The sequence below is a fragment of the Equus przewalskii genome, chromosome 25 (genome assembly GCF_037783145.1).
Source record: "Equus przewalskii isolate Varuska chromosome 25, EquPr2, whole genome shotgun sequence".
Taxonomy (NCBI): domain Eukaryota; kingdom Metazoa; phylum Chordata; class Mammalia; order Perissodactyla; family Equidae; genus Equus; species Equus przewalskii.
In genome coordinates this window covers 45,542,428-45,566,342 of record NC_091855.1, presented here as the reverse complement: position 1 = coordinate 45,566,342, position 23,915 = coordinate 45,542,428, and the positions used below count along the sequence as shown (strand labels likewise).

Below are 23,915 nucleotides of genomic sequence, written 5' to 3'. Positions count from 1 at the left end.
TATTTAGGACCCGTGTCTCTTACACGGGCTGGTTCTGTTTTGTCATCTGAACAAATGAACGCCTTGGCCCTGGGCCACCAAACACGTGCGTCGCCCGGACTGTTTGAGCGTCAGTGGCACCTTTTGGTGTTTAAAAGTCAAAACAAAATGACAACGTCAGAACAAAACACGTGCTAACCACACCGCTCAGTGGCTGTTGGATGTGTTTATTACCAAACTGCTCCAACCGGACGCACGACCACGGGACAATGAACGTGCCCTAGGAGGTCTGTGTTTTAAGCGCTCCAGCTCATTTTAAATAGCAGGATTTTAAAAATGTACACAACGCTGGCTTTCAGATGTTTAAAATCATTGCAGAAATCAACGGGTTGGGCTGAAGGCTTAGAGAGAAATACCAAATACAGGAACGAATTTTCATATTTCTTTGTTCACGGCGCCGGTTTTGTCGGCGAGGACCACGACGGCCGCTGTTTGAGTGGGACGGGGACCCGCTGCGGCCCACTGGGATCGGCTCCATCTTTGTCTAAAACAGCTGGATCATCGAATCTCTGGACTTGCCGACACCAACCCATTTCACTGAAAAGGCAAAGGGTCTGTCATCGGGGGGCGCGCGCGGCCAGGAGAGGGACGGCGGGCCGCCGCGGGGCACTCACCTGCCACTCCGATGTGATTCTCCACGAAGCGAATGTAGTTCTGGGCCTGCGGGGGGAGGTCCTCCCACTTCCTGGCCCCCGTGGTGTCCACTTTCCACCCAGGCAGCGTTTCGTATTCGACCTCAACCTTCTGCAGCATCTCCTGGTTAGCTGGGGGGACACACGGCAGGACGGATGGTGGCCCACAGACGTGCACTCCAGCCCTGGAGCAGACGCTGGGTGGCTCAGGACCCCCAGCCCAGGGCCTGCTTGCCCCGGGGGCTCAGCGGCGAGGAAGGTGAGTCGCCCTGACTGGTGTTCTCGGGGTTGGGGAGTGGTTCTCTGACACAGGCTGTCCCCCTTCCAGACCAGGCAGACACGTCCACCCTGGACATGGATTCACTATGCATTCTGCTGGAATATCCATGGTGACTCGGTGGAGGAACTCCAAGGACCCCATGGGAAATTCCAAGGGGCCCAAGGATCCTGAAGTGTTAAAGGATGCTGAAGGACCTGTCCCCGCTCTCCCACCAGGGCAGGGACCCCCCCTCTTTGGCTGGACTTGGAAGCTGACAGCAGATGCCGACTGAAGATGCTGGAACAAGCTGTCCACTGCGAGGGCCCTAGAGCCTCCGTGTGCTCTGAGTTTGCACATTCCCTTGGGCCCTGGATCCCCTGGGGTCACGCCACACTTCTGCTGTGCCCTCTCAAAGCTCAGGGGTCAGCAGGGCTGGGGGACACTGCCAAGAGGGCACATGCGGCTCTTGTAGCCAAGCGGCGCTGCTGGGTCTACACTCGTGTGCTGGGAGGGGAGTGAGGGAAGCTCTGCACGGTCGGGGGGAGGAAGCTGCCCGTGGGCGTGGGCTGGAACCCGTGCCCCAGTCCAGACGCATCAGGAACTGTGAAATCCAGGGACGCAGCATCGCCCTCACACTTTTTAAAAGAAGGGACATGTGGGACCAGAAACCCCAGTTAGGGTTAAATAGTCTAACCGAAAGTGTGCTTTCTTAGTAAAACGTCATCTTCACACTTGCACAGAACTTCCGTTATCCAGAGCAGTCCATGTCTGCTAACTCAGGCGGGCTGCCAGTGCTCCCAGGAGGTGGGCCTTGACACCAAGGTGCCTGAGGGTCCCCCAGGCTCCCGGGGTTGTCGCAGAGTTGGTTCCCTCCTGCAAACCTAGGCCCGTCCCTCTGAGCAGCTCGAAAACCATGGGACACGCCTGCAGCCACCTGGAGACTAGCCAGGCCTCCCCGCGGGGGTGCGAACCTGCGAGGTGGGGCGAGTCTTCCGAGATGAGCATGCACTCTTAGCATATTTTAAGTGCAAACCCTTATCCCCTTGTCTCCAGGAACCACAGTGACTCCATCCCGTGTAGCTGCCCAGTGGAGACCGCCCAATGGACAGGAGAGCCGCCATGCCCACGTACCTGGGAAGTAGGGGATCCTTTTCCCATTCAGCTTGTACGAGACGCCGACTTTAATCTCGTCCAGGGCATCCAGGATGTCCAGCTTTGTTAAGGCCAGCCTGTGCAAAAACCAACAGAGACAGATGGGAGACGCCTTCGGTGATTGCTCACCCTTTGGTTTGGGTTCCACCCCTCGCCTCTCCTCCGCCATTTACAGTGGAGAGAAAATAAAGCTTAGGTAGTCTCACAAAGATGCAGTCAACTGGCGGGCCAGGAGTGCAACTTCTGCCGGAGCAAGCTCTCCTCACCTCGAATACCTCTCAGGACTGGTCAGTGGCTCCTGCCACACCTGCCCTCCGTCACGGCCGCCTTCAGGGTCTTAGCACTCCCAAGCGGCCAGTGCATGAGCCTCGTGCCTGTGGCTCGTTCATGCTCCTGTGGCCCGCCCACCCCCAGCCGCCCCTCAGAGACCAGCAACAGTGCCGAGACCACCGACGCCAACAACGGGGCAGCAGGCCCTGAGCGCAGGGCTTTCCCGCAGTGTCTTCCCTTTTCCTTTGATGCGCCCTCTGTGGGCAAGGCCTCGAGACCTCCCGGGGGCTGTGCTCCGGGAGCCCGTGGTGGCCAGAGTGCATGGTGATGCCCGTCCTGTGCTTTGCCGTGGCCCTTGGCGCATCGTGGGGCTGCAAGTTGTCTGCTGGCCCCCCGACCCTGCAGGAAGCCTGCTCCCCAGCTCCAAGGGCCTCACTGGGGTGTCAGTGCTCCAAGCGCAGAAGCACGTGGTCATATGCTGTGTTGGGATGGCATGTCCCTCCCACGGCCCGGCCCCGAACCCTAACAGACCTGACAGGGATCCTGACAGTCTGGCTCAGCCAAGCCGAGCCCAGTTCCCATTTAGTAGAGTGTCGGGTCTGTGAGGACCAATGTCTGGCCTTACTCCTCATCCCTGGACGAACCACGTTAACCTCCTACAGGCACCGGGCGCCCTCTGGCCTTCAGCCTGTCGCCTTCCCTGCACATGTGCAGGAGCAGACGGGAGGGCCGGCTCCGACGTGCCCTGGATGGGTCTCCACGTCACCCCCGTTGTGGCCCCGCCGTGCGTAAGGTTCTAGATGGGGTGCACAGCCCGCACGGGAAGACTGTGGCCCTGAGCCCTGATGCCCAACTCCACGTGTTCCCGTGCTGTCAGAGAGTCAGGGATGTCCCGGGTGTGGACGGGCACCGGATGGCCGTGCAGTAACAAGCGTGCTGCTTACGCGGTAAATCCATTGAGCATGTGGGCGTATCTCAGGATCATCAGGTCCAGCCAGCCGCAGCGCCTCTTCCTGCCCGTGGTCACCCCCCACTCGTGGCCGCGGCTCTGCAGCAGGTCCCCGATCTCCTAGTGAGAACAGAGCAGGACCACGTGTGGCAGGAAAGCCAGCCGGCCCTGCCTCTGCCTGCCCTGCCGCAGCCACCTCACCCCTCCCCGTTCGTCCTCCCCTCCCCTCCTCCCCTCCACCACCCCCTCCCCCCAGCCTGGGCTCAGGGGAAAGCTTGAGGCTGCAGCCCCTACGAATCCCCTCCTCATGCCTGGCTTCCCCCATCCCGTGTTCCTGGCTAACGGCCCCAGCTGAGGCTCCCACCGGTAGGGTCTTGCTGATGGCAGGTTGGGGTGCCGCCTGTCGAGAGCTGCCTCCTGAACATGCGGCCTCATGGGGGTGGGGAACAGCCTTGCTCGCCTCCCCCCTTACCCCTCGCTTACGTGCCAGGAGGTGAAGGCTGAACCTGGTCTGTAGCTTAGCTTTGGGACAAGGCGTGTGTTTATTTCTCAGGGGGTCCAATCCCTGCGCCCCCTGCCCTGTTAAAGCCACCAGACACTTCTGGACACAGCACGCTTCCCTTCCCACTCCGGCCCTCACACATACCTGCTCGGGACCAGAGCCTCATGTCCTCACTGGCCACGAGGGCACAAGGCCAGGCTGAGAAGGAAGGCTGGTGGCATCCTGAGGGTTCCTTCCTGAGTCAATGGGGCCCTGAGCTGCAGCCCCCTCAGCCCGGTACCCGCTCACCTGCGGCACTTCCCAGGGGAGTTGGGTCATGGGTATGTGTGTGCACAGCATGTCCTTAGCATAAGCTTTCGTGGTGTGATGCAGGGGGAGCATCTTGTCACCCCTGCCCACCTTGTGCGCCACTGCTCGCCCCACCACTGGGCACCCCACCTGCCTCCATGCCCTTATATGGCTCTCGGGGCCAGGGACTCACGTTGATCTGCTCGGTGGGGAAGGCGCCGATGCCCACGCGGGTGGTGTAGGCCTTCACCACGCCATAGACGTCGCCCACGTTCTGGGGGGGGATGCCCAGGCCCGTGCACACGCCGCCCACCGTGCAGTTGGATGACGTCACGAAGGGGTAGGTCCCTGCAAGACAGAGCCAGTCGGGGGGCCACCTGCCAATCCCGCAGATCGCCCTGGCCCAGGGCTCCCTCGCCGCAAAAGGCAGTGGGTGGTTCAGCCCCTGCATGTCCCCTCAGTGGGGTCTCCAGGGCTGGCGGTCTGAAGGACCACCCTGGGGGAGTGGCTGGCCTGGGGTGCTGTGTGCTGGCCCTCTGCGGCTCATGTGTGAGTGTGGGGAGTGAGGGGAGGGAGAAGGCGGGTGCCTCCCCTGGCTGCACCAGGCTGCCTGGTGCTGGTGTGTCCCTAGGACTGGTGAGGTGCTTCTCTGACAGCCCTGTTCCCTCCTGTCCAGCTCAGCCCTCTCTTCTCTCCCCTCCTGGCTGAAGTTAGGAAGACCTGGGGCAGCCTGATCATTTTCATGGGCAGGGACAGCAGCGTGACCGTGGTTGGTGGCCCTGCCACGCCCCGCCAGCAGCCAGCCCAGTCTCCCAGCAGATAAGAAAATGGGGGTTCCTTGGGATCAGCCCGGCTGGGACACACCGAAGTCAATGTCGAGGAGGGCCGCGTTGGCGCCTTCCACGAGGATTTTCTTGGGGGGGCCGTGGAGCGCCTCGTACATGAAGTAAACGCCGTCCCGGACCATGGGTCGGATCCGCTCGGCAAAGCCCTGCGAGAAGGAGGAATGGGGCTGCGGCGGGGCAGGGCTGCGTCCAGCCAGCCCCGGCCTCCACCCCACGGCCTCACTCTTCCAGCACATTCCTTCCCAGCGAGAGGCCTGGTCGGCAAAGCTGTCCTGAGACGGGAGCAAGCACTGAGGCGCCGGCTGGGTCGCGTCCATGAGATTCAGCACCAGCCTCTCGCTGGCTGTTACGGGATGAATTGTATCCCCCAACTTCATCTGTCGACACCCTTACCCCCAGGACCTCAGAATGGGACTGTGTTTGGAGATGGGGTCTGTAAAGAGGTGATCAAGTTAAAATGTGGACATTAAGGGGGACCCTAATCCAGTACGACTTGTGTCCTCATAAGAAGAGGAGATCAGGACACAGACACACATACAGGGACGACCACGTGAGGACACGGGGAGAAGACGGCGTCCACACGCCCACGAGTGAACCCTCAGGAGGAACCACCCTGCTGACACCCTGCTCTCGGACGTCCGGCCTCCAGGACCATGCGCCCCTGATTCATCCTCCCCGTCCGTGGTTCTTCCTTATAGCAGCCTGAGCTGAGACAGTGTGAACGTGTCCATGGGAAACTTGGGGTGCTGACCTCACTTGAAGGCGGGGGGACGAGCCGGACAGCCTGACAATTCAGTGACGTTTCCTACAGGCGTCAGGGCCTGTGTCCGGGGCAGACTCCCCAGGTGGGCCTGCTGACCCACCTCCCCTGGAGCGGAGGTGCCGCCCCCGAGCCCTGCTGTTTGAGGACAAGGCATCTGTGTGTGCCCCATGGACTCCGTGTGGCGGTGCACGGAGCTCCCCAGCTGCTGTCTTGCCCCTGTGGCAGCATCGGCCCATCTCTGTCCTCATTTACAGCCCCAGACCAGGGCTGGATGGGCTGGGATCCCAGCCTTGGAAACTTCTGAAAGGACTTTGCACTGACATCATCCTGTCCCCTGCCCTGCTCCGCCCCTCTGAGAGCGAGCTGGGACCCCTTACCTCCTGCTCCAGACAGGACAGGGTCCGCCTCCTTCCCCCAGCCTGTCCTGGGCAATTTCCCAAGAAAGGAGGCAAGGAGCCAGGTGGAGCAGCTGAGCCCCCTGCTCCTGGAGAGGACTGCCCTGACCTCAGCTGGCCGGAGGCTCACACAGGAGGTCCACGGTCCCCAGAAGGCCAGCCATCCCAGAGTAATGCCCCATGATGGGTGTACTCCACGAGCATGCCATGAATGCCAGGTGAGATGTCACACCTCGGTGGGTCCCACTGCTGTGCTTCCCCGCTCCCTGACACTGTGCCCAAACACCATCCCCCCGACACCACCCCCACCCTGACACCGGCCCCCCGACACCGCCCCCACCCCCGACACCGCCCCCACAGCTCTACCTTGAGCTTTTTGAGTTGACCCTCAACGTCTATTTCCAAAGTGGGGAACATGGACTGGTGCTGGTGGGCCAGGTTCTTGAATCTGCGGAAGTGACAAGGACCGTGACTCCTCACCCTGCCTGGATCCCCGAGTGCCCCCCACTAGCCGGAGTCCCCCTGGGCTGCAGACAGCTCGGGTACCTGGTGGAAAATTCGTCGAAGTCCGCCAGGAGGTCGCAGACGCGGAGGCCCGTGCGGGCCGCCTTGGAGGAGTAGGCTGGCCCGATCCCCTTCCTCGTGGTGCCGATGCTGAGAGATGGGGGCAGCAGTGAGCATGGGGGCGGGGTGGGGGACGAGCCTCGGGCACCCCGGGGAGGAGCCTGGAAACTTGGGGCCCCGCCAGGCGCCCCAGGCCTCAGTTTCCGCCCCTATGGGTGAAGGGTTAGCTGGCGGCATCTAAGGTGCTGTCCTAGTAGCGGCACCCTGGAGTCTGGGAGAACCGCTGTGACCCCCGGACGGCCAGCTCTCAGGGACCCAGCGGCCAGGCAGTGGCAGGTGGTCCAGGTCCCAGTCCTAACCCTCCCCTGGGCACACCCCCCTCAGCAAATCAGCATGCTCAGTATTGCCACCTGCATCTGGCTGGGCCGTGTGCGCGCACACACACGTGTGCACAAACACATGAGTGCATGTACGTGTGTCAGCACGAGTGTGCACGCGGGTGTGTGAATGTGTGCCGTGTGTGCACATATGTGTGACCACGCATGCACATGTGTGTTGCATGTGCAAGTGCATGACTCCATGAGGCAGGGTGCTTCTCTGCTTCACCCCTGTCCTGGCTTTGAGAACCACAGTCCTGGCATATTCTGACAACTGTCTTTGAAGGACAAACACACGACCACTGGGTGCCAGCGGGGTCCAGGTGCTGTGGTGGGAGCTGCTGCCCATGTGTGGGGTCAAGGCCGGCCCAGGACTCCAGCAGTCATGGTGGGCGTGGCCGGGAGGGCCTGTGTACTCCTCGGGGGTGGCAGTGGCGTGACCCCGGGGAGGGGTGGGCTTGTTGGGGTTTTGGGACTGGGGTGGCCTCGGGTGAAGCGATGCTGTTCTTGAGGGGCTTCCATGGATCCATGTTCCCCCCCATCCTGCTGGACCAGACGCCCAGTCACCAGCCAGCGGCTCTTCGGACACTCACTTCTTCCCCTCCTGGGCCTGCCGCTGCACCTCCTGCAGCCCGTCGACGGCCTGGTGAAAATCAAACACTGCGGGCAGGCGAGGGTGCAGGGGAGACAGACGGGGTCAGGGCCTCGCCGTGCGCGCCCGGCCTCCCAGAGGGCTGGTCCAGTTTGAAAGGGGACACGCTGGCATCGGCATCCACTCGGCACCCACTCACTGTGACCCCGAATCCCCCTGGGCCTGTTTCCCCATCTGCCATGGGGACCGGGATCCCCACCTAGCACCCACCCAGAAGCTCTCTGAGACGGGCTCGTGGAGCCGTGTGGGCTGGGTGGCCGTGGAGGGGGCCATGGTGGGGTCAGCTGCTCAGGGGCCGGGGGTAGGGGCAAGCCCCATGCCAGGCCCCGGGGGAGAAACTCACCGAGGTGAGCTCGGTCAGAGATGACGAGCCTCTTCTCCCAGTCTTTCAGACCTGTGGGGACATGGCACACGTGGTCAGTGTTCACAGGGGGAGGGCCAGCCAGCTGGCCCAGATCCTACCAGGCAAGAGGCCACAATAGTCACCTCTGGTGCGTGGCAAGCGAGGGGCCCACCCCTGGTGGCTTCTCCCTCGGCTGGGTGTCCAGGACCCTCACTCCCAGGAGACGCCCACCCACATCCCTGTGGGCTGGCCCATCTCCCTGTGGGGCCTCCGTCCTGGCACCTCCTGGGGCCTATGTCCCAGGGAGGGTCAGGTTCCCACTCTTTCTGTTCATGCCTGCCCTGAACTTGAGCCTGAGGCCAAGGCTCTGCTTCCTCCATGGACCCTATCGGGGTCTCAGGGTTTCTGTGTCATCGGCCCGCCTCTAGACAACCTTTACAGGGTCTGACTGGCCCAGACACCCTGGCCGGTGGCCCCGGTCACTGCCTCCTGCTCCCAAGGAGCGCCCAGTAACCACATCCTTTCCTGTAGGCATAGTCAGCCCCACGGTCCCCAATCCTAGCTGGACATCAGCGTTCCCTGAGGAGCTTTGTCAAATTCCAGGTCTTGGGGCCCCTTCCTGGACTTCCTGAATCCACATTTCCAGGTGCCACCTGTCCCTAGTGTCACGAAAGCTCCCCTGAGATGCCAAGGCCACGACCCGCAGCCAGAATTTGGGGCCGCGGGGCTGCCCCACTCTCTGCTTTCTGAGCGGTAACCTGGCTTTCTGCACAGGCAGAGCCAGCAGGTGGCGGGCAGGGGCGCAGCCGTGGAAGCCGCCCCCGTGTCTGCCCGCCCGCCTGCCCTCGAGAGAAACCACGCAGCGAGGCGCCAGCCAGCACCGCCGCTAGGAACACTCACCTGCCCAGGGCAGGGCGAGTCTGCAGGGACTCAGACCTACCTTTCTTCTCATTCTTCTCTGCCTCTTCAAACAAGCCTGGTAAGTGGACGACCACCCCGTTCCCTGCAACACATAGACACGAGACCGCATCGTATCGCAGACACTGGGGACATACATTCAAAACAGCATGAAAGTTGCACCCCCGTGTTCATAGCAGGGTTATTCACAAGAGCTAAGACGTGGAAGCAACCCAAGGTCCATGGAGGGACGCACGGATAAAGAAAATGTGGTCTATCCACATGATGGAGTATTATTCCACCTCAATAAGGAAGGAAATCCTGACACGCGCTAAGGACATCATGCGGAGTGAAATAAGGCAGTCACAGGAGGATAAATCCCGTATGATTCCACTCATATGGATCCCTGGAGTCGTCAGAGTCATAGAGACAGAGAGCAGAATGGTGGGTGCCAGGGGCTGGGGGAGGGGACAGGGAGTCAGTGTTTAACGGGGACAGAGTTTCAGGTTGAGAAGATGAAAAGTGCTGGAGATGGACGCTGGGGATGGCAGCACATGTGAATGTACTTAATGCCACTGAAGTGGACACTTAAAAATGGCTAGGATGATAAATTTATGTATTTCGTCGCATAACAGAAATGACCCAAACAAAACAAAAGCCAGCTTGAAGCATTTACAGAGTCGGAGAGCAGCCTGGCGGTGGCTGGGGCTGGGCGGGAGGGGATCACCAGCACATGGGCACGAGGGCAGTTCTCGGGGTGATGACAAAGTTCTAGAACGGAATTGTGACAGCTGCACAACCGTGGGTACGTTTCAGGGCACAGAGATTAAACCTTGATAAAACTGTGACATTTTATTTAAAAGGAATGAAAATGGGAAAGCAGGAGGCATGGAGAAATGCAGCCCAGGACCCAGCTGGCCTCCAGGGAGCCGGGCGTCCCCTACACATAAAGCAGACGCAGGGTCTGTGCGGATGTTCTGCACGGCAGAGACTCGCCTGCGGTCACATAGCACCATAGCGCGCGGTCCAGCTTAGAGCCGGGCGCTGGCCCTTTCCTCTAAGACCAAAAGCAGCTGGGCCAGGCTGCCTGCTGCCTGCCTGGGGCGAACTCTGCTCCTGTGCGTCCTGGCCAGGGTTGGTGGTGTCACAGGCTCGGCCGAGGGAGACTGGACATCAGTCCAGTTGGGAGTGACTCAGAGACTATGCAAGCCACACTGAGCACAAAAGGTCACCTAAATGCCATGGCGTCCTGAAATGCCATGTGGCAGGGACCCGGGGAGTGCCCCAGGCTGAGGGAGCTGCGTGCGCTTGGGCACGTCCTGCTCTTGCTAAGCCAGCCCCTCAGGGTGCTGTCTGTCGCACGGACGGCTGAGCCGACCCTCTGCTGATGCTCCCTGGGGACCGCCCAGCGGGGGCTCCAGCCACCAGCCCTGACCCATCCCCAGCTCCTTGGAGGCTGGGCAGAGTGCCCTCCTGGGCCAGCGGTGCCTCCCTGGCCTCATTTCCTGCCAAGTGGGCCCAGGGCCCAGCCGATGGGGCTGATGCTGGAGAAGCCTTCCTGGGCTCCAGGCCGGGGGTGCAGGCTAGGGCCCCTCACATGAACCAGGGTCGTCGTGCACTGTCCTCAGCCACTGCCGGGCCGAGTCTGCACCCCGTGGAGAAGGCCCTGGGCGGCCCTCCTCCTGCTCAGCCTGACTGCACGCAGCCCGCAGCCCTCGCCGACATTGTCCTTCCTGTGCTCCCAGGGAGTGGGCCGGACACTGTGTATCGCTGGGCGCACCCCAGCAGCTGCAGCCCCTGCGTCCCGACCTGGGAGGGGTGGGCATAGATACGTCTCAGGGAGGTCTTGCTAAGTTGTGGAAAGAGCTGGAAGGAGAAGTACTGGAAGCTTTGAGAGGGCAACCCTGGGCCTGGCCTGGCCTAGGGGACCAGGAAAGGCTCCTGAGCAAGGAGGCCATGAGCTGAGGCCAGGACAATCATTCGGGCCTTGTGACTGAGAGAGAGAGAGACAGAAAGAGAGAGAGACAAAGAGACAGAGAGAGAGAGAGAGAGAGCGAGAGAGCGAGAGCAGAGAGAGAGAGAGAGAGAGAGAGAGAGAGAGAGAGAGAGAGAGGGTGGCTGCCGCGAGGGCAATGGGGAAGGGCTGGGAGCAGGGAGTGAGGTGGCCCCTCTGCAGAGTGGGCCTGGCCTGGCTGAGGGAGGCCTGTGGGAAGCCGGCCCTGGGAGCGGCCAGGAAGCGCTCAGCTCCCCCACCCAGGCTCGGCCTCCATCCACGCAGCAGGAAGCCGGGCCTGTCGCCTGCACACACACACACAGACATGCACACTTGCTCACACGTGCACAGGCATGCTCACTCACAGGCATGCACACGCACACAATCAGTCCCCTAAGCACACACATTTACACACAAGCACACTCACACAATGCCTGCATACACACATGCATAGAAACTTAAACACACGCACACTCACCCACTCATGCAACGCACTCATGTGCTCACACTTGTGCACACACACACGTGTGTACACAGCCCCCTACACACCACACTCACTCACGCACGTGCACACAGGCACGTGCACACACTTGAGGTCTGAGAGTTCAGGGGAGGCTCCTGCGTCCTCTCTCCCTTTTGCCCAGGCTGGGCAGGCATCCTGGGCTCTGGGCTCTGAGGAGAGGCCCCCAGATCAGATGCCTCTGCGAGGGCTCCCACATAGGAGCTGAGACCTCAAATCCCTCCCCACCCCCACCCCCAGGCCGAGCAGGTTATTCCTGCACAAGCTTCTGGGCAGGCCAGGCAGGCTGAGGTCCAGCCCAGCTCTCCCCCTGCGTGCAGCCCTGCACATGGGGCCCCTGACCTGGACAACGTCCCAGGCCTTCCCGCTCACATGCTTGGAATCTGGGTGTCTGTGCCCAGTCCCAGTGTGGGTGGGCGGGGCACTCACCAATGAAGGACACAGCCTTGGTGTTGATGATGCCGCTGGGCAGCAGGTGGAAGTCGTACTCCTTGCCATCCACCACCACGGTGTGGCCAGCATTGTTGCCCCCCTGGGGATAGAAACCCGGCTGAGTGTCCAGGAGCCCCGGAACTTGGACCCACCCTGGATGGGCCTGCAGGGCGCCCAGCCTCTCCAGGCCAGCTCTAAATGCAGGCACTCAGGAGCCGCCTCTGTGCTGCCTGGGGTGGCGGTTCTGTCCCCCAGGGTGCGTGAGATACCGTCCATGCTTGAACTCGGGAAGTCTGGTTAAGTGGTCGGCTCTGATGTGTGTCTGGGCCGTGCTGGGTTAGTGCCCTGCCCCTTGGATGGGGTACAGGGCCTGGCCAGGGGACTGGCAGGAGAGGGGCTGGCCCAGGCTGGTCCCAACATCCGGGACCATCTCGCAGGCATGTGCTGATGCCCCAAGGAGGCTGGCTCAGCACAGGTTCTGAAGCCGGGACACACTCGGAGCCCCGCCCGCCCATGAGGCCCCCTGATGCAGGAATGAGGGGGCCGCCCTTTTGGGAGGTACAAACTCAGGTGCCCATGGCCTGAGCTGCCATGTGCCACACAGCCCGAACTCTGCGGTGGCCAAGGCCGGGCGAGGCAGCACCGCCCCTCTGGGGCCGGGTGAGGGGAACAGGTGCCATCCCAGGCCAGCAGGGCCAGCGCCCCTCACCCCCCTAGGAGGGACCCCTCCCTTTGGGCCCACGCCTCCCACTAAGAACAAAAACGAAAAAACAATTCTGACGCCAGCTGGGATCTGAGGACACCTGGGCAACAGGCTCGCTTCTTTTTGGAACTCCTGCTGACCATGGCTGAGGTGGGCTGGGGGGTGGGGGGAGCTCCCTGGTGGGGGAGCCTGGGAAGGTTCCCGCCACGAGAGGGTGCTGTGGCCCCCCAGGCTGTTGGTCCCTCCCCTCCCCTCCACCTGTTCAATGGTCTGGGGGAGATTTACAAGTCTCCCAGCCCCAGGTGGGGGCAGGTGGGGTGCTGGGGGCAGCGAGGTGCAGATGCCAGGAGACCCCAGGCCAGGGGCTCCCCCTCCTGGACCCCACTTCATGCATCAGTAAATTAAGAGGTGGGGCTGGAGCCCTAGTACATTCTGCAACCTCTCCGGTGCGCCCGTCACCCGGGCTCAGGCCCTACGATGGGCACCAGCTTCCCGAGATGGCCTTGCCAGAAACCAGCTCCACGAGGTCCCTAGACATCCGAGCCGTCTGCTTGGGGAATGGGTGTGCGAGGCCGTCTGGGTCTGCTCCCCACGCCTCTGACACATGGTCATTCAGAGGTCAGCTGGAGGACTTCGCGGCAGGTCTGCCGTCTCTAACAGACTCCTGGGGTCTCCGTGATCCAGGTCTGCGTTCCTCGCCCTGCCACACAGCTCGACTGTGTCCGGCAGGCGGTCCTGCCCCCTCCCCGGCGGGGCCCAGCCGGCCCTGGGACTTCCGGGTGGTTGGCTGCGGGAGCTGACGGCAGGCTCTGAGCAAATGATGGGGGAGGCAGGAAGGACAAGGCGGCGTGGGTCTGGGAGCCAAGGAGGGGTGCCCCACAGCACACTAGACAGGAGGGGACCACAGGGGCTTCGGGTGGGAAGGGCGATGAAGGGAGCTGACGCTGATGAGGTGGGGGAGGAGGGGCAGCAGCTGACCCCAGCCCTGACCGTCAGAAGGGCTGGGCGCTTCCTGCAGACCCCAAGTCTGCCCCTGGATGCTGCTTCAGCCCATCTGACGGTCAGGGTGGGACGGCCAGTAATTCAGAAATGCCCACGGTGACTGACAGGCCCCGGGCTTGGGGTCATGGCACCCTCCCACACCCTGTGCTTGCTCTGCCCTCGCCTCAGCACACCTGAGGGGATCCCCCCACTCGAGGTTCTCTGCGCACATTCACACCCACAACCACATTTGCACCCGGGGGGCGTGGCTCCATGACAGATAGGGAAACTGAGGCCCTGGGAGAAGGGGTCTGTAGCAGAACCCAGGCTAGACCTGATGGCAGGCTGACTGCCTCCCTGCAGACGCTCTCTCCTATGTGCCAGACAGCCCCCCCAAGGCCGCATCCTGTCTGCCATGGCCGGCACGGCTGGCCGCCAGATGAGCCCAGACACCCGCCTCCCACCCCCTGCGCTCCGAGTGCCCAGTGCCAGCGTCAGCTGGCCGAGGACACACACACAGACGAGGAGCGCCGCCCAGCACATCCCCCCTTTGTTTGGGGTAAACACGGGCGCCTGGGGACAGGGGCAGGTGTCATGGGCCAGTGGGTGTCAGATGACCCCTCCAGTTGCAGGGACCAGGCGTCAGGCCACAGGCCACTCCCAGGGACAGGAGCCAGCCCTGGAGGCCTAGCCCAGGGCCTGCTGACCTGCAGACACACCTCCCAGCCGCTCTGCAGAGGTCCAGCTTGCCTGTCCCAGAGACCCCATGTCCTCCCCCAGGTACATGCCAGCAGGCAGTGGGGTCGGGGCAGAAGCACCCCAGCTGCCCTCCTTAGACTTGCAGCTCTGCCCGCAGTCTGCTCGGGGCTGAGGCCTGGTTTGGAAAGCCACTTGGAGGGGGGAGCTTGTCCAGGGTCCCCATGGGAGCATGGGGGAGAATGCCTGTCCGCAGCCCAGTCTGGCTGCCCCCGTGGGGCCTCTGCCTCTGGGCTGCTCTCAGCCTCCCTGGCCCACGTGCCTGGTGCCCTGCAAGAGTAAGTGAGGATCGTCCTGAACCCAGGGTGGCTGGGGGATTCCTGGGCTGTCTCACCGTCTGCTCCACACTTGCTCATCCCTTCCATTGCCCAGGAGGACAGGCTGAGTCAGGCTGGGAGCTGGGCACAGAGGCAGGCCATGCATCGGCCCCTCGGAGCTCTGCCTGCCTCCAGGGTCTCCCCTCTGATGGAGCCTGCGCTCAGGCACAGCTCTGAGCCTCCCAGGGATGCGGATGCCACTGTCGCCCCCAGCCCAGCCTGCTCTGCAGCATCTGTAAGGGCCTCTCTCCACCAAAGGCCTCATCACACCCTCCTCGCCTCCATGTGGGACTCCGACAGGGCTCCGTGTTGCTCCCGATGGAGCACATTCTGCAAGCCTCATCCCCATGCATGTCCCCTGCCTCAATCTCCTGCATCTGCCCATTCCTGCCCCTTCCACCACCCCTGGCCCGTGTACCCTGCCATCTGCTTGGGAGGCCTTCCGCTGACCTCCTCTGATCTGCCCAGGCCCCCGTCCCTCACGACCCGCTCAGCCACCACCCCCTCTGTTCCTCCTCTGACCCCCACCACACGGTCCCCACTCTGCTCTGAACAGCTCCTTTGGCCTTGGGTTCCCAGGGAGGCACCTAGCCTGGCCTTTCATCCCTGTGACACAACCCCCCCTGCCTCTGCCATCGGCGGCACTGGGGGGCCGAGGAGAGTTATCTCCTTGGCAGAGCCCCAGGCCTCTGAGCCCCAGACCCCTCTCCCTCACGTTCCCTGACTGTCTCTGACAGCGCTGCACCCCACACTCCTGGGCTGTTCCCGTGTCTCCCCCAGAGCACAGAGCCTGCCCGCCTCCCCCGGCCAGCTCACTTGGGAGAGGGACCACCTCCTCTGCCTCTGTGTCCATCTCCAGCCCTGGTGTGTGGGCCGGACAACGTGACTGAGGGAGCAGAGAGGTGAACTGGGGGTGGGGCAGGCTGCTCGGGGGCTGTGGCTGTGGCCGGGTTGGGGGAGGAGGCCTCTTGGCAGCAGCTGCTGCATGTTTATCAGGACCATGCACATCACACAGCAAGGGGCTGCTCTCAGGGTGGGGAAACACTTATGACTCACTCGTCTGAGTGGGACCCCAAAGTTCACCCACCCATGCAGTGCCTCACCTTCTTTTGGTACCTGCTGGCAGGCTCCTATCACTCATTCATTCATTCATCCAACCCAAACAGAGCTGCTCTCTGCCCCGTGAGGCGGTGGGGCACGGCCTGGGAGGCAGGGGTCCTGGGCCCCTGGTGGTCTGCCCTGGCAGATGTCCCTGCAGCCAGGAGCCGCTGTGCAGCCCTGGAGCCGGCCTCCCCTGCAGCCACCGCTGGGTGACCAGAGCCATCAGAGGGCACAGACGTGGAGGGGAGGCTGCTTCTAGAAGCAACACCCGGCATTTCCAGCCCAAGGCAGCCGCCCCGCTTCCCCCAGGAGGCCCCTGGACCGGCCCGGGGTCTGCAGTGGGGCATTTCCTAATACCCCCGTGGAGGGAGGTCCCAGAGCACTGACAAGCTGCAAGATGAGGCCCCCAATGAGTGAGGCCACTGTGTGCATCGCCACAGCTCTCCAGCAGCAGCTTGAGGCTGGCTGGCCCTTCCTGGGGGGCCACCCTGGTGGGAGACAGCCCTGGCTAGACGAGGTGGTGGCATGTGAGCTCACAGTGGAAACCAAGAGAAACCCACCCCGGTACCCTTGTGCTGAGAGTGGTCAGCACCCAGAGCCCAGCACTGCCTGCTCTGCCGTTGGAAGGAGGGGAATTTTCAATCCCAGCCAGCGAGCGCTGAGACCTGGCCGGCCCGGTCGGGGGGGCCCAGCACCTCTGACGAAGGTGATTGGGAAGCGGAGGGAGGGTTGGGAGTGAAGGGCTGGTGACCTGGGGCCTGGGGCAGGGCGCTGCAGGGGAGACCAAGGCCACAACGGCCAGTCCAGGCAAGCAGCCCAGAGGCTCCTATCGGGAGGGGGTGGGGGTCAAGCAGCAGGAAGGACACTGGGCAGACACAGAAAGAGGGAGCCCAGTGGACATGTGGGGACTTCTAGGAGGGGTGGGCAGAGCTCCCAGCCGAATGGCTATGCACAGAGCGCACAGAGAGTGGGCAGGGCCTGGTCTGCTGACTCGGGCGGCAGAACAGGGAGGGCCCGGTTCCAGAACCATCTCCACAGCTGGAAGGAGGGCTGGGCAGCCTCAAGATGAGGGCTAAGGGTAAGTGCAAAGTCCCCCGGTCACTTCAGGAGGGGAGACGAGCCAAGATGGGCGTGCAAGGCTGAGCAGAGCCAGCCGTTTACATGGAGGGCCCTGGGCAGCACTGCAGCAGACGGGCCCGAGGAGGGGATGCCTCGTGCTGTGGGGGAGAGGAGTGGCAGCCCCCCGGCCAGGCGCCCAGCTGCAGGGGGACGAGGGCCCTTGCTCACGCAGCAGGGCTCTGGAGGCTACCTCTGGCACCTGGGGGCCCTAGCAGAGGAGTGGGCTTGGGTGCTGTGGCTCAGGGCAGAGAGAGGGTGGGAGACTTCCCGCGATCCCAGGAAGCACCTTCCAGGAATCACTGTCCGCATCAGGCAGGAGTGGTCCAGACAGCTGTTGAGGCTCATGTTCCCGAGCCAAACGCCTTGGGACCATGCCCTTCTTGGGGGCATGCGCCGAGCCCCAGCCGTCCGTCCTGGCTGCAGGTCAGGAAGGAGGTCACAGAATATGGGAGAAGGGGCTCACAGATGCCCCTTCCCCATTTTTCGCAGCATCTCGGGGCATGGCTCCAAACCCCAGCAGCGCCAAAGCGTGCACCCCAAAGCTGACCCCTTTGCCCCCCGAGCTGTAAGTCAGCCCACAGCAGCAAGCGTGGCTCCCTGGCCCTGGCAGGAGGGAGTGCCCTGTGTCGGTCAGAACAGACAGGGCCCCACCCTGGGCCCTCAGGGGACAAAGTCTGTGTCCGGCCTCCTCAGTGCCACTGCCAGCCACCGGGTCACTCTGGCCAGAAGTCTGTGGCTCCTCCCTCTCCCTGTGTCTGGCCAGGACCCTCCTTGTCCCTGCCCTGCCTTCCTTCAGGTCCTGGCCCCTGTCCTGCCCTGGCCTCTGCCTCCTCCTGGCTGACTCCCCAGCTCACCCTCCAGCCCCTCACCAGTGTGCACTGATCCCCATGTGGAGTCAGCCAGCCCTGACCCAGACCCAAACAGAATGAGGAAGGGGGATGTCTGGGTGGTCCTTGCCCCACCCCACCCCAACACGCTGGAGAGCCAGCGTCACACTCATGGCACACTCCACCCCATGAGGATCGGGTGTCCCCAACTCAGCGACTTGTATTTATAGCTCTGCCGCTGGCCCACAGCCCTGGAGGGTGGGGCTGGGTGGGGAAGGCGGTCCCTGGGGGAGGGAGTGGGCGAGGGGTGTCAGGTGCCGGGAGGGAAGGGTGTGCGGGTCTGAGTGGCAGGGGGGTTGTGTGCGTGGGTGGTGCGTGCGTGTGTGAGTGGGTGGGGGTGGCCCCTGGGAAAGGTGTCCCCAGGAAGGAAGGTATCCAAGAGGCATGTCTGGGTCGGGACGCGGGAGAGCAGGAACAGGGTCTGTCTGGGTCGAAGGGGAGGGGGGGACCCGGAGCCCTGGCCCGCACCTGGCAGCGGCTGATGATGTCGGCGTCCGTGGCCAGCAGGTCCACCACCTTGCCTTTGCCCTCGTCCCCCCACTGAGCGCCCAGCACCACGGTCACCCGGGAGCCGGTCGCCGCCGCCTCCTGCTGCAGCCGCCCCCGCTTGACGCCGCCCGCGCCGGGGGGCCGGTCGTTGGAGGCTCGGGTCCCCGACATGCTGGCTCGCTCGTCCGCTGCGCCGGGCCGCCCGAGAGCCCGCCGCGGCCCGCGCGCCCGCGCCATTAAAAGGAGCCGGCGGGGGGCGGGGGGCGGGCCGGGGGCGGGCCCGGCGGGCGCCGTGACGCGCCTCGGTGACCTCCGGGCGCCCGGTCCCCGCCCCGCGCCGCCCCCTGGAAGCCGAGTTGGGCCGCGGGCACTTCTGGGGGGCGCGCGGACAGACGGCGCGCTCCGGGGTGCCTCCAGCGGACCTGGCCGGGTGCGCCCCATGAATGCTAGTGCGGGGCTTTTGCTCTCGATTGCCCCGAAGCAGGGCCTGGGTGCTGCGCACCCACCCTGCCCCGGCCCCGCCAGGTCCAGGACCACGGGGTTCCAGAAACTGCGGGGGGTCCCCTCCGGGGCGGGAGTGCGGTTTGCAAAAGGGGAGCTGCGTCTCTGCGCCCCACCTGGAGGGTCCGCACCCTCGGGGTGCGCACCTGCCCTGCGGTGAAGCCCCGCCACCTGGACGGGCGTGCGCGCCCTCTGGTGGCCGCAGAGAGAAGACAGCGTGTTGTGTCCCCCCTCCCCCGCTCCCCCACACTCGGCACCCGGACCCCCAACCTCCCACATGCGCAGGGGCCTGGTGTCCAGCGCAGGGCACGCTGTGGAGCCTTGCCTGCTGGTACCAGCAGGTGGGCTCCATCCGGGAGCTGGGCTGCCCTCAGTCCCCAGGGCCCTAAGTCCAGGGCGGACGGACTCGTGTTGTCTGGGTCACCTGGCCCAGGCAGGGGAGCAGCCAGGGATGCTCAGCAGCCCAGGACCAGGGGCTCCAAGAAGCCCCACACCAGACCTCCTTCCTGCCCCAGCCCGTGGAGGGACTGGGTGCTGAGAGGGTGCATGATGGTCTGTCTGCCGGGCTCCTGTGTTCCCAGCTGGGTGCACTGCCTGCCCACCACCCACCAAGTGGACTGGGCTTGGGCATGGCTAGCACCATGGCTAGGATAAGGAGCCAGGGATGGTGCCCTGGGGGCAGGAGGGATTGTCACCCAAGGGTCACTCATGGAGAGTTAACAATTCAAGCAGCCACAGAGGACTACTGCACTGGCCCATCTTCCCCCTTGGACTCTCCTCTCCCTCTCCCAGCCACCCTCCTGGCCCCAGCACCCCCCGATGGGAGCCCTGGCTGTGCCCTCGGCAGATCGCTTGGCCCCTCTGTGTCCCAGTCCGTCTTCTCTCACACCGGGACATCAGCATCAGCATTGTTGTGGGATAAACGCCATAATGTGAGTTACCAGCAGTCACGGGACATCTCAAGTTGTCCGTCATTGTCCCTAGGAAGGAGATGCAGGTGTCCTGTGTAAGCTAACATCCTCAGCTGGAAAGCGTGGTGGTGACAGCCAGTGGGGCGGGGGGAGAGGGAGGAGCCCCCCAGCTACCAGCCCCTGGGAAGTGGCTGGAGCAGGGGAAAGCGGGCCGACTCTGGGCTCTGAATGCCATCAAGGCTGAGCAGGCTGAGGATGGGGCGCACCGTGAGCTGGCAGCCAGGAGGGGGTGGTGGCTAGGGGTCCTGGGGGTCTCAGGGAGGGAATGTGGGGCACAGCAGCTGACTGTAGATGAAGAAAAGGCGAGATTGTAGTGGGAGGCACCAAGAGGGTTACGGAGGTTTCTTTCTTTGCTCGATTCCGGGTAAAAGAAATCGAGTCTTTTGAATGCCCCCCAGGAGCCACAGAGAGTTTGCTGCAGTCAGCTCCGATGAGTGGGTGCTTCCCTCTGTCCACCCCTGGGGCAGTGCTGAAGACCCAAAGAGGGGGCGCTGGCTCTGAGCCCTTCCTGGGGGAAACCCGGGGCTCTGGGCCAGCAGGTGTGCGGTGGGGACACAAGGGGACCTGAGGGACGCCATGGAGATTGACAAACTCTGCAAGGCCAAATGCTGGCCGGGGCACCACCTCCCCCAGGCCTGAGCCTATAAATAGCCGGCAGGCCTGGGGGAGCCGGGCTTTTCTATAAACAGCCTGTCCAGGCCCAACAGCTGGGGCCCTGCCAGTCACACGCCCAGCCCGAATTAGAACACCCCTGCCCCCTGCAGTGGCCCTGTGCAGTGGGCCTGTCACCAGGGCCATGGCAATACAAGTCACCAAGTTTGGGGGCCCTCTGTATGACCTCGGGCAAGCACTCAGGGAGGGATGGGCTCAGCCACCTGGGGTTTCCACTCTCTGGGGGTCGCACTTCCCTTTGGGGCCACATCGTGCACAGTGACCCAGGATACAGACACCACACAGGCTGCACATACCCTCACATCATTGAACATGAAAGACTGCATGGCAGGAATGAAAAATGGTGCAGCTGCTTTGGAAAACACTTTGGCAGTTTCTTAAAAAGTTAAACATACACTTAGCATATGACCTGGCCATTTCCCTCCTAGGAATCTGTTCCTGAGAAATGAAAACAGACATCCACACAGACCAGCATGCAGGTGTTCACAGCGGCACTAGTCACAAAGGCCTCCCGCTGGAAATGACCCAAGTGTCTGTCAACAGATGAATGGATGACAAAATGTGGCCTGTCCACACACAGAATGAAAGGGAATGGAGGACCGACACATGCTCCAGCCCGGATGAATCTTGAAAGCATGCTAAATGAAATAAGCCCGTCACAAAGGGTCACATACTGTATGATTCCATTTATATGAAATGTCCACAAAAAGTGAATCCACAGACAGAAAGCAGAGTAGTGGCTGCCAGGGCTGGGAAAGGAGGAATGGGGCGTGAGTGCTACTGGGTACGAGACGGCTGTTGGGATGATGGAAATATTCTAAAACCGGCTCATGGTGATAATTGCACAACTTTGTAAATCTGAAAAAAATCACTGAGTCACTGGGGCCGGCCCCATGGCTGAGTAGTTAAGTTCACACATTCCGCTTTGATGGCCCAGGGTTTCACCAGTTCGAATCCTGGCTGTGGACCTAGCACCGCTCATCAGGCCATGCTGAGGCGGCGTCTCACATAGCACAACTAGAAGGACCCACAATTAGAATGTACAACTGTGTACTGAGGGGCTTTGGGGAGAAGAAAAAAATCAGAGTCACATGCTTAGGATGGGTGAGTTTTATGTATCTAAATTACATCCCATAGAGCGGAGCTCACCTCAACACTGTTCTGGGGGCTGTTCATCATCTGCTCTGGCCCTGTTCTGCGTGCTCTGTGTGGCGGGGCCTATCTTCACACCACCATCTTGTCAGGCCCACCCCTCCCTCTCTCCACCCACCCACCAGCTCGCTCATCCAGCCATCCATCCACCTTTCCATCCATCCACCTGTACATTCATCCACCCACCTCTCCCTCCCTCCGCCATCCATCCATCCATCCACCCACATCATCACAGCTGTTGTGAGGGTCAGACCCCTCAAGGCACCGTCCAGCCCCCACGTCCACCCACAGCTTCTGAACACCACACAGCCACGTGCTGGGCCAGCTTTGTTCTTTATTAGTTCAAGTCTCTCCAGCTCCAGGCTTGGGAGCACACACCTGGGGGTGGGTGGGCACCCACATGCTGAGTAGGGGGACCCTGGCCTGCCCATGGCACTGCTGGCCAGTCGGCCTCTACCCAAGGCCCTAGGGTTCTCTGACCCACCCTCCTACCCCCAACCAGCCACCACAGAACAGGAGAAATGCATAAGTAATCATATTTTGGTTAAAAACCACGCTTGGCACCTGCCCAGCTGAGCAGGTTGGGGGGCAGAGCTGGGGCCTGTTCACGGGGCAGTGGGGGTTTCAGCTCTGCCTGGCTCCCATGGCTTCATGGGGAGGGGTCTGCAAGGGGCTGTCCCCAGAAGAACCTGGATGCCGGGTCACTGGAGAGTGGGGTGCAAGCTCAGAGGGACCCCCAGGGGATGCAGCTACCCGACCCCTCCCTGCGTGGGCGGGTGCCTCGGTGCATGCGGGGTCGGCTCGGGCATCGGCATTTAGGAAGCAGACCATGAGGGGCCGGGGGCGTGCAGGTGGTCTAGGAGGGTGCCAGGCTGGCCAGGCCCCAGTGCCTGTTGGGGTCCCAGCCACAACACCCCAGGAAGGCTGGGAGGCCCCGCCCCTGGCTGGGTAAGGCACGGAGTTTTGGGTTCCCAGGGGCCCCGTCCCAGCCTGGCCCCAGAGAAGCCCCGCTCAGCAGCATATCCAGCGGCCCATGGTGGCGCGGAGGCTGGCGGCCTGCAGGCTCTCTCACTTGGCTTTGGGCTTGGGCCTGAGGCCTGTGGGGAGGGAGATGAAATGACATGGTCAGGAGCAGCTTTGCTGCGTGCAGTGCCAGGGTGCCCGCATCTGGGTCCCCAGGCTCCTGGTATCCCCTGTCACCAGTGCCCAGTGGGCTGTACCAGGTGCCCCTGAGCCCACTCTGACCCCAGGCCCTTCCTCCGGAACAGCAAAGCTCATCCAGGCAGAAGGTGCTGGGGTGACCCCAGCAAGCTGGCCCTGGTCCACCTGTCCAGGCTAGGTCCGGCAGGGCGTGTTTCACCATCTCTGAGACAGGCGGGGTCTCTGCAGCTCACTCTCCCCCGTCTCAGACCTGGCTGCTCTTTGTCTCCCATCCCCCTGTCACTGCCTCTCCCTGGAGCTCCCTCAATCGCTTCCCACGCCCCCCATGCTGACCCTCCTGCCTTGTCTTCTCTCCAGCTTGGTCCTGAGGGCACCAGGGTCCTGCCCCAATGGCTCCTGCCACCTGCACAGCCCCCGGCTGGCCCTGTAGGCCCATGCCCACCCAACGCCCTCTGTGCTCACCAGTCCACAGGCCCTCGCTCGGCTGGTGCCCCCAAATACCCCGGCCCCCAACCACCCCAGAGCCAGGCACTGACCCAGGCCCTGTGAGTCTTGGGCATGAAAACAAGTGGGGCAGAAAAGGGTGGTCACTAGGACCCTCATGGCAGGGCTTCAGTGCCCCTCCCACCGTAGGGCTGGGGGGAACGGCCGGGGGAGCCGGGACGGTGGGCTGAGCCAGAGAAAAGAAGCCTCAGGAACAGAAGGGGACAAGAGGAGCCAGAGTGGCGGCCCCACTCGTCCCACTGGCCACAGGGACATCACGACGGACAAGGATAATGGGTCACCACACACTCAAGACACAGGTCAAAAAGGGGGAAGAAGGGAAGTTAGTGCAGGGAACAGAACAGAAATCTCCATGTGGCAACTGCCACGGAAACTGGGGTAGCTCCTGGGCATCCCGCAGGCCGCTCACTACCCACTGAGCCGACCAGAACCGTGCAGCTGGGGTCTTCGCAACCACACCTCAACCACGCTATCATCAAGGCCACGACCACAGGGCAAATGGGCCCCTGAAGCCCTCCCACGATGCTCTGGGAGGACGCATCACGGGTGTGGAATTCCTGCCCCAAATGCAGCCTGGACCAAGCCGGGGAGCAGCGGGACAAACTCCAGGTGAAGGTGTCTCCCCTGATGTCAGTGTCACACACTGGTGTGGTCCTGGGCAGGGTCTCGTTTGTAAAAACCCAAAGCAATGACTGTGACACAATGTGGTGGGGACAGCTGGGCACGTCT

General features: G+C 62.7%; 2 protein-coding genes and 1 long non-coding RNA gene across 9 annotated transcripts in view; 1 reads left to right on the top strand and 2 right to left on the bottom strand.

Annotated features, from left to right (window-relative positions):
- Window positions 1–190: 190 nt before the first annotated feature.
- On the bottom strand, window positions 191–18,502 carry ADSS1 (adenylosuccinate synthase 1). Of its 2 annotated transcripts, none has more exons than XM_070593455.1 (13): window positions 18,205–18,502; window positions 11,870–11,972; window positions 8,971–9,033; window positions 8,031–8,081; window positions 7,629–7,695; window positions 6,641–6,748; window positions 6,461–6,542; window positions 4,956–5,082; window positions 4,285–4,439; window positions 3,297–3,421; window positions 2,062–2,159; window positions 654–803; window positions 191–576 (listed from the first exon to the last, which is right to left on the bottom strand). In XM_070593455.1, exons 1-13 carry the CDS (start codon window positions 18,460–18,462, stop codon window positions 524–526), a joined length of 1,440 nt encoding a protein of 479 aa, XP_070449556.1. In that variant the 5' UTR covers window positions 18,463–18,502; the 3' UTR covers window positions 191–523. The 2 variants fall into 2 exon arrangements, with proteins under 2 accessions (XP_070449556.1, XP_070449555.1); XM_070593454.1 differs by having other exon boundaries at window positions 654–856; window positions 18,205–18,478.
- On the top strand, window positions 16,586–21,002 carry LOC139079318 (uncharacterized). Its single transcript, XR_011532850.1, has 2 exons — window positions 16,586–16,808; window positions 20,798–21,002. It is a non-coding gene; the product is annotated as an uncharacterized lncRNA (long non-coding RNA).
- An 833-nt stretch (window positions 21,003–21,835) lies between these two features.
- The window catches only part of INF2 (inverted formin 2), a 30,389-nt gene continuing 28,309 nt past the window's right edge, over window positions 21,836–23,915 (bottom strand). For all 6 annotated transcript variants that reach the window (XM_070593447.1, XM_070593448.1, XM_070593452.1 and 3 more), the window contains one exon: window positions 21,836–22,618. Coding sequence is in view for 3 of the 6 variants with exons in the window: in XM_070593448.1 (XP_070449549.1) it covers window positions 22,590–22,618 (29 nt within the window). In the remaining 3 variants the exon portion in view is untranslated. The remainder of the gene's footprint in view (window positions 22,619–23,915) is intronic.